The sequence below is a fragment of the Antennarius striatus genome, chromosome 11 (assembly GCF_040054535.1).
Source record: "Antennarius striatus isolate MH-2024 chromosome 11, ASM4005453v1, whole genome shotgun sequence".
Lineage (NCBI taxonomy): Eukaryota > Metazoa > Chordata > Actinopteri > Lophiiformes > Antennariidae > Antennarius > Antennarius striatus.
Window position 1 is genome coordinate 17,238,428 of NC_090786.1, and position 9,826 is coordinate 17,248,253.

The window sequence follows — 9,826 nt, forward strand, 5'->3', positions numbered from 1 at the left end:
TTTGAAAAATGTAATGCTATTGAGATGCTTTAATTTTGATAGTGTTGCACAATGAATAAGTGATTTTGTAAAGTTGTAGCCTACTGAAAGACACCGTGATGACGCCAAATACTATATTATAAGGAGGTGGCATAATGTTGTGTAGTACACTGGGATTCAGAGTGTATGAAAGCGAGAACAGGAGTGGTGTAAACAAAGGGATCACCAATTAATAGGCGGCTTCAACTGGCCCCCATTTGTGAAATTCAGACAAAGTGGGGATGTACAACCAATTTGTACCAGTTGTTTTGTTTATTTGCATCATCAACAATCATACACATTCATTGGTCTCACATGACATGAACACCAATATGCCCATCCATTGCCATCAGCACACAAGACTGTGGATGTTCATCTCACACCAGAAAGAAATATTAAGTAGCACAGAAAATCAAGAATGTTGGCCTCATTAAAAATGAGAATACCAAAAGCAACTAATTCAATTACAAAGCAACATCAGTGCAATTCTGTAGCATATACAGTATGCTTCAGCATGTACAGATACCGTATGATCACATTGGGAGGGAGTGCTCAGCAGTTCAGACTTTTCAAGAAGAACTAAAAGTCCACAAGATTAACAGTATCTAACATTGAACCAATCATTGATTGTTCTGTTGTAAACAAAACCTGGGTGCCAGAACAATGAGCAGTACATGTTAGATCAAATGGAACACTTCTGCCCATGCTGTTTGTACTGCAATGCAGACATACAGTATTTAATGAGAGAGGCAAATAAACCTTTAACCCTATCACATACTGATGAATGGCGATGACTGAAAGTCAGATTCCACTGTGAACACAAGAATCTAAAAGACACTTCACTGGAGCGATGGAGATAAGTGCAGGTGAAGAGCAACATGCTACAGAGAGATACTGTAGGGTTATGTACTGTATAGTGCTCCCTAATCTAAGACCCCTCCAGCCCTCTCCAAGTATTGGGTTCAGTGTGACTCATGACATGAAATTCTTATTGTAGAATATAGACCAAGTATTGCTGCTTTATATGTGTGCATTCTATGCAAGCATAGAAATAATAAACCATATAGGATATCTTTGTGGGCAGCATTATCCACAATTGTGGTATCATATATATTTCAGAATTTACATATATTCATATATACATGTACATCTAGTGCAAGATTTTTTTTAATTTTAGTGTTTGTGTTCATCTTTATGTTTAGACTATTCAACATGTTTAAACATATGGAACAACTAAAGTTAGTTACTACAGTTAAAACCAGACAAGACCTTTTCACGGCTGTGAGATTTTTTTTTTTTTAGCAACAGTGACAAAAATAATTAACGTATAGTAACACTATTCACAAAGTGATAATTTTCTACTCTCTAAACGTGAGTGTGTGAGCCAGGGTTGTCAAGCATAGAAGATGAGCTCAGGAATCTGTCCCCCCTGTACCCCCGTGCCATTAGTGCTGTCTGAGGAGCACTGGAACTGAAATGTCACTTTCCCACATTGCACCTCTGTCATCCCTTCCTGTCCAAAGTAACTCAGCTCGTTCCCATCCAGAACCACGCTGGCAGTGTAGAAGGTGTCGGGCTCAATCTGGACTGGATACTCGAACCACACTGGGAAGGTGTTGCTGGAGCCGTCGGAGAAGTATTTGCTGAGGTTTTGTCCCAGCAGTACTCCTTGACGCTTCAACTCAATCTTGGCGCTATACTCTGCTGAGCCACAGCTAGATCCATAAAATCCAAACCCGGCAATGAAAACTCTTTTATCCACAGCAAACTGTATGCTGTCACAGCGGCCCCGATAGCGCCATTGGTTGCTTCGGTAGGCACAGGACTGGAATCTGTGACAGCGCTGTGGTGTCAGGCCCTTCCTAGGCTGGCTAACAAACTCTAGCTCAGGCTTCTTGGCTGCTGTGTACCACAGGAAGATGTCATTGGTCTCAGTAAGTGTCAGCACACCCGACTGGGCCGCTCCATTGGCGAAATCATCCAGAGCCATTGCAGGGATACGTATCAGGTACATGGCCTTGCCCAAAACCTTACGCTTGTTATCAGTGGACAAGGTGAGCTCCTGTCTTAGGCACTCAGCTTCAGCCCAGTTGAGCGCCGCCTCAAACACCACTATCTCTTTAGCATTGAGTGTTTCTCGCTGTAGGATACTCTCTAGGGTCTGGGAGTCAATGTCGCAGAAGCCCTCCGAGCGTAACGCCAGCTCGGCCTGGGCATCAATCACCTCCCAGCAACGCTGCGTCAGCTCCGGCTCCTCAAACAGGCAACTCTGGGAGAGTAACACACAGGCATTCTTGGCACTCAGGCTGGTCTCCAGGAAGTTGACACAGGCACGTGCCAGGTGAGGAACAATGTATTTCTTGGCAGCATAAAGAGTCGCTAGCACTGTGTCAGCACTCAGGTCAATCTCGTCACAGTAAATATACCTGTTAAAAAAATGGGACTTGGTCAGAATACTAGACAACAGCTCAGAGATCACACAAATTAATGTTAATGACTGCTGGTATAGTTTAATGCACAATATCACCATTGCATTTAAAAATAAAATCTCTAAATTCTAAATGCAGAGATTACTGCAAAAGGAATCAGCCAAGGCAAAAAAAAATGTATTCCTCCAACAGCCCAGTCTGTCAACTACTGGAACTCACAAGGACACAGAAAACAAGACCTGAAAAACAGTCAAGGGGAGGTAGAAAAAATATGGAGTCATTCAGCGTGGAAAATAGAGAGGGGGATAAAATAATACTAGATAAATATAGATTCTATCCTTGAGATACAGGAAGAAATGCTTCATGACATTTCTCTAGAAGGGTAAGTGGTAAGCAGGTGGCAGGGACTTATCACTAGTATTATATTTAAAAAAGACAGCGTTATTATTACTTTATAAGGGGCATTGTAACATTAATGAACAGAGACAGCAGAGGGAAATTCTCTGCCAAAAATCTTACTTAAGCATTGCCAGAAATGCTGCCGGTTCGACATCTGGAATATGGATCTCATCTTTGTTCTCAGCCAGTTCACCATAAAACATAGCATGGAACACTGAGCTGCCCACAGCCAAAACATACTGTCAGAAGAAGAGGAGACAAAGTGACAGAATGAGCAGAGCAATGAAAACACGTGAGCATGTTCGACAGTAATTTCTTGGTAAGCCACATGGAATACATGTGTTCGACAATTTGATAGGAGAATGAAAGATTATTTATAAAGAAATCATCGTAAGCATAATTACTTCACATGAAGCTCTTATTCCTGGTATAAAAATATCCTGTAAACACTGAACAGCCTCCGCTCTAATCACAGCGGCTGAACCTGTTGTGTTTTTCAGATAATGAACAATTGTAAGCCAGTTGCTATTTCCCCCGAGGACATGGAGGCAGATTTCTAATGAACAAGACTGCCTCTAAAAAAATGCAAATAACACAGCTGAGTGCAGCATAAGTTCAATTTGCAAAGATTAATGACTTATCTGAACTTATGATGAAATCAGATGCAACACAATGCTGCAGATAATTTCAGTAATGAGCACTGTCGTACAAGTACTTTCATGTTTAAGGTTTGTTTGCACATTAGTGTGTGCATTTGTGGTTGGTATACATTTTCTCAAAAAAGGAATACTTGCATTTCCTTAAAGCAGATTTCATTCTTCTTTCATTGGTTCAGCTGGGAGAAAGTTGTTCTTTTCATGTGGATTAAAAGGCAGGTATATAAATACAGCATATTAGAAAAAGATTGGCCTCACCTCTTGACCCCTTCTATTTTATAAGTGTTCACATAAATTACAGATTTTAGCTGCTAACTGCATCCTACCTCTTGTAAGGATAGAACTTTGTAAATTGAAGTGTAATGGATATCTGAACTCCAGCCAAATGGACACAGTAAAGATTGCTGCCCTGAACTTCATCATATCCCATCAGCATAATGTCTCCGCATTAAGTGCAGTCAAGACATCTTCAATATCCTCCTGTAACTGCTCTCTATAAATGCAGTGCAGCAATGAATCTTTGATAACACATTTGAGTCGCATACAAAGAACAGAAAAGATGGTGCATGCACACAATATGGGAAGGAGATTAATGAGAAAAAGTCCTGACAGGTTTAATATGAATGTTATATTCATATCATTATATCACATAGTTGACATAATGGCACGCTTTTAGAGGAGATACATATTCAGGCAATGATGAACCTAAATCATGTAACTGATAAAGAAATGAGGTCAGAGGGTGGATTTAACAAAGACGTCAAGTTGGCCTGCAGGTTACAGCTGGCATAAACAGAATGAATACGGGCTCAGTCGTGATAATTGTAGATTAATTCATCTGTCATTCAAAAATCCAAAGATGAATCAGGATAATGAAAAAAATGACTGCACAGCTTTCTGGTGTGTGGGGTGCAGACTGGAAGACCCCTTTTTCTTTGCCTTATTATTGTAATTGTGTGCTATTGGACGTGTTTGATTAAAAGTTAAAAGTAATTCCACAGCTATCTCTAAAAAGCTGAGCTCATGCAGAAACAAAGCAATCCAGTCTGTTTCACAGCTGCTGAAGAGGATACCCCTTCCTCCTTCAGTCTCCTGTGCCTCCATCCCTCAGCCTCATTTACATAAATAATTGAGGACTGTCTCGAAAAAGATGCATGTGGCGGAAGTGAGAGAGTAGCACAAAGGATTTAACTTTCATTACCGGTAAACGGGGAAGAATGTTTGTATGATGATATGTTATGAACACTGGGTCTAATAGCTGTTTGGTAATTTTCACCCTGCTTCCTTGATTTTACAGGTTAATGAGTTTCTTACTCTGTGGCCCGGCAGCCGCTGAGTCCTTCCAGGATGACCCACCACAAAGTGAACGTCTGCCATCAGCTCATTGTTAAACATTACTGAATTTCTAAAAGGTGAATAAAACAGAAAGAGAAAATTATTTTAATATTCTTTGGAATGAGCAGAAGATAAGCAAAAAATAAATAAAATCTACAACATAACATATTTGTACCTTTCAACCATTGTAACGTATTTTCCTGAAGGTGCAACCGATAGATTTGGCTTGTTCAAAATGTATCTATAAAAATATTGTTCTATATAAATGATCCATTCAGTTTATCAGTCTAGTGGTTTTGGACTTCTGGAAGAGGCCAGAGCACCAGCAGGAAACCCCTGCAGAGATGCCCCAAGTTGGGATTCAGACCCAGTCAGAACAGGGCGGACCACAACACTAATTGTCCAATATAGTCGCTTAATAAAAGTTATGTGTGCTACCTTTTTTTTTTTTTACAAACTGAATTCTACTACAAATGAAAGCTTGCTGTTTTAATATAATACAACTATTATTATTCTTGTATATCTGAATAAAACTTTGCATAAACACACAGGTTAAACTGAACGATTTTGTTAACATTAAGGACCGATGGACACAAACATTAACTGTATTTTTAATATGCATAAAAAAGTCAAATGAATTCTCCACTTAAAGAAATCCAAGCAGAAATTATTTAATATGTGTGTATTCATCATCTTTGCTTCACTTAAAAGAAGAGTTCTTATGAAGTGTCACAGCTGCTCTTATGAACTGTCGCAGCTGCTTCAGGCAACTCAATCTTTTTTCACATCTACATAGAGAAAAACTACAATGAACTGAATGGAAAATCCCCACTGTGAAAGAATAGGACCAACGTTAAAGCTGCGTTCATATAATATTGAGTAGTGGAACATGTCATTGGGGTAGGTAAACAGCCCCATGATGTTCTGGAGAGACAACAAAGCCTGGTCAAAAAGCGCACATTTTCCCTGGACAGCTGGAGTCTTTTACTGATAGGCCAAGGTAAATATTTTGCTTTTAGCACAGTGAAGCCTCCGCCTGTTGTGCATATCAAACGCACCCGGTGCCTGTCTGCCCTCTGTTATGTCAGAGCAGCAAAGTCTGCAGGATCAGGAGAGAGTGTAAATACAGATACCCCCAGCAGATTGAAGGAAGGGCAGAAGGAGCGCACACACACATGCACGCACACACGCACGCACGCACACGCACGCACGCACGCACGCACGCACACACACACACACACACACATTTTTAGATTTTAAATTATATTAGGTAAATATAATGTTGATGAAAACTGTCTGTTGAGCAGCAGAAATAGTTCTTGGCTGGTTGTACGTACCTCTCTCTTATAGTGGAGTAGAGTCCCTGCCAGTTACAGTTCTGTATGGTGTTGTTGTTGTTGAGGTTCTGCTGGTATTGTTGCACTGTAGTGGTGGAAGCCGCTTTTTTAGTTGGAAAAATGTCCGCTGCCATCTTCTTCTTCTTTTTGCTCCTCAGAGTGATTATCTCATAACAGACTGGGGGCAGCTTGGAGCTGCCACTTGCATTCCCTTTCTTGGAGCTCTTACTTGACTTGCTTTTCACTGACTCAGGAAGCATTAAGAAGAAAGTCAGACATTTCATGTTCCTTCCTTTGGCATCAACCATGAGTGTGTTCAACTGCAGAGCAGTAGGAGGGCATGCAGAGAAGACATTCACCAGGACCAGGTAGGTGTGAGGGAGTACCGAGGGGGACTAGGGAAGTGAACAAACGCTGTGTTTCACCTTCCAGGAGCCGATCGGATAAGTCTGTCCTGTTTGCTTCACTCTTCCACAGAGGGAACCTCAGACCAGATATCAAAAGGCACTTTTGCTGTGTGAAGTTCATCCGCTGGTGGAGCAGCTCTTGGAATTCCCATCACTACTTGTCCGGAGAGATGAAATCCTCTCTTTAAATCATTCTTTTTGCTGTTTCTTTGCTTCTCTCACCCTCTGCCTTGCTGATGGTTGTCCTGACAGCTCCAGATTTAGTGCAGCTGCAGTGGTCCTTAGGCAGGCAGCGACATTTGCTCAATCCCTCTCCTTTCCCACGCTTACTCCTTCTGTGCTCCTCTTCCTCCTTCAGTCTCTCCTCGTCTGTGGATTGAGCTCTTTTCCTCCAGTACTTCCTCCCTCCCACTCCTCCATGGAGTCATCTGCAGGATGCTGTAGCTGCTGTGGATGCTGTGTTGCACTGCTCAGCCACTCGTTCTGCTGACTACAGAGGTTGAATGGGAGAGCGCAGAGGAAATAGAGAGCCCCCCCGCTCACCAACCCACACACACATGCACAAACACTCACACGTACAGCATAGTACATCTCTGTATGTCAGCCAATGGCAGTACACCACATTCATGATTGGCTAATGCAGCACATACTTGAATATGCAATGATCAATGTCTCAATTAAAGCGACAGCTATGCTCCATAAAAATGACATATGCATCTACAGTTTTGCTATGCCTGTTCTCTCTACCTGTGGCCACAAGATTCAGTTTGTACGACTACAGATTCCATATTATCATTCAAAAGGGCAATGCAAATTCATGTGTCCTTTTTAAGGGCAGCATTTGCTTAATTCATGGATTCTCTGACAGTCACAATTCATTTTTAATGAGTTATTCATATATTTATACATAGAGTTGAATTTGCATTCAGTTTAATTTCTCGAAGAGAATGTGATCATGTTTGTTTCATAGACTAAACATTTTGTCAAAATGAGGGGTATACACACACCATTCGTATACTGATGGAACTTAATAATGCATCACATGATAATGTGAGACTGTAGTATATCGTATATCTAAATATTTAGATTTTAAGATTTGCCCAGTTTTGCCAGAAATATAGATATGGCGTATGGAAAAGAATCCAAGGCAAGAAAATGAGCTTGATCTTTCTTTTATTCCTCTTTCTAGAAAAGTTCACAGTACCATAAATGTAGCACACTGTACAAAGTATTGTGTGTCTATGTGGGACCTTGTCTATTTAAAGTTTAAACTGTTTTAAACTGCTGTAATAGTTCATGTAATAATAATGTGGTGTTTAATTTCTCACCTTGGTGATATTCCTACCGTGTAATAGTATTATCATCTGCAGTGCTATTACTATTATTATATTTTATTTATTATGTTTTGCCAGAGTGAAAATCAAATAGAGGTGGGGAAGGTAATGCAGCGATATTGGAATAGTGTAGCTGAGAATGTCTCCCTTGAACCACTGTCACAATATTGATTTTCCCATGAACCTTAATTAATTTGTCTTGGTGATATCTGCTCTGTGGAGCATTAGAGCCTTGAGCTCCCTCATACAGTGCACATTAACGAAACAGAAATGGAGCCACCATTACAGGGCACCATACTCTGAAATTGCTGGCCACTGGAGATGTTACCTTGGTAACCACATTCAATAGCAACAGCAGGACAGAAATGTAGTATGCAGGCATAAAACCATGATGACAGTAAAGGAAAGGTCCTCATACAATTGTAAATATTTTGATTTAGCAAGAAATTTTATTTTCTCAACCAAACACTTTGTCATTAACTACTTATATTAAAGCTAGAATGTTTAAGAAGACCTTGATAAGTGGTGACAGGGTGCACATGTTCAACCAACACTTTTATGATTTATCTGGTATTTCATCACCTTTTATGATAAATAGGATGTCATTATATATCACCCAGAATGGCTTCCTGCTTCCTTCAATTATGTTTTCTCAACATTCATCAGCAGAAAATGTAATCTTGTTATTCACACATTGGGAGGTAGTAGTGAGAGGAAGAAATAATGATGATTTTGACACCGTGTCACATCACTTTGGTCTCACACTTTGTCATCACATAATCGCAGTTCACGGGAGAGGAAGCCATTTGCACGCCTGTAGTAGCTCAGCAATCGTCACAGAAATCAGGAAAGTCTGTTGACGACAAAATTTTGGGGAAATCAACCAAATTGCAGGCTGGCATGCAGGGAATATTTTCGTAAAACAGTTTAACACAGCGCTAACAATTTACCAGCTGTCATTTGTATGATTTTTTGAAGTAGTAGCATGATGCCATTGTTGTTCATGCTATTTATTTTTATTATGAAACAGTCACATAGTTTAAATACTTTCAAAAATGATCGTGGCTTGGTAGCATGCAGGCAAATTGTATTTAGCTAGAATAGATTGAACTAGCTGAAGTCCAAGTTTACCTTTGCTGATAGTTCTCAGTGACACTACTCACTGCAACAAAGGATATGGTCACGAGAAAGGAAGACATGCAAGACAAAAATAGTAGATCTGCACCTCAAACTCTTTTTCGTATCTCCATTGTTGCTTGCACCCATACATGAATTCATTTAAACTTCAAGAAGTTTCCGTTTATTTTTTTTTTATTTTATTTTATTTTTTTTTTAATTTTATATACTGGTTTGATCCCCGAAGGGAAATTAAGAACGCACACTCTAGCTACTGTAATTTATTCAAACACATATCATTTCAATAATGATGTAAATTATGGCTTATTCATGAATAATCATTCACAAGCGTTGCTTGCAATACCATCAGAAGATGTCTGTGTAGGTTCTCAGTTTGGACAACCATCAGAAGAAAAATATGCTCAGCACTGCGCAACATATTTTTATGCCATCAAACAAGAAAATACTGAAAATTAGTTTTTCAGTGTGAAATAGCAAAAAATACTTAATGGAGTTTTGCAAAAACAGAGCTGAGTCCATTCTTTACTAAACTAACTGAATATTGTGGAGGTGACGGCTTGCCATTCTGATTCTGAGTGCTGAGATTGGTCTTGTGTTGTGGCAGAGCTCTCCCGGTGAGACCGGCTGAGAAGCTTGGCTGAGCATAGCGTAAGAGAGAGGAAGCTGGGAAGTGAACTGTGATGGAGGCACATGGAGGCAGGGACAGAATCCAGCATCTCGTCCACTATTAAAGGAGGCGCAGACACCTGGCAGGTGGAAGGGGCGGAAGTGATG

At 40.2% G+C, this 9,826-nt stretch overlaps 1 protein-coding gene across 1 annotated transcript; it reads right to left on the reverse strand.

Annotated features, from left to right (window-relative positions):
* Positions 1–286: 286 nt before the first annotated feature.
* Positions 287–7,092, reverse strand: btbd3b (BTB (POZ) domain containing 3b). Its single transcript, XM_068327353.1, has 4 exons — positions 6,175–7,092; positions 4,817–4,907; positions 2,967–3,085; positions 287–2,444 (listed from the first exon to the last, which is right to left on the reverse strand). Exons 1-4 carry the CDS (start codon positions 6,480–6,482, stop codon positions 1,412–1,414), a joined length of 1,551 nt encoding a protein of 516 aa, XP_068183454.1. The 5' UTR covers positions 6,483–7,092; the 3' UTR covers positions 287–1,411.
* Between the last annotated feature and the right edge of the window lie 2,734 nt (positions 7,093–9,826).

Coding starts and splice junctions, on each gene's coding strand:
- btbd3b (XM_068327353.1), bottom strand. CDS start 6,482: ATGGTTGATGCCAAAGGAAGGAACATGAAATGTCTGACTTTCTTCTTA. Junction 3,086..4,816: donor AGCGGCTGCCGGGCCACAGA/GTAAGAAACTCA, acceptor TTCTTCTGACAG/TATGTTTTGGCTGTGGGCAG. Junction 2,445..2,966: donor GCATTTCTGGCAATGCTTAA/GTAAGATTTTTG, acceptor TTTTTTTAACAG/GTATATTTACTGTGACGAGA.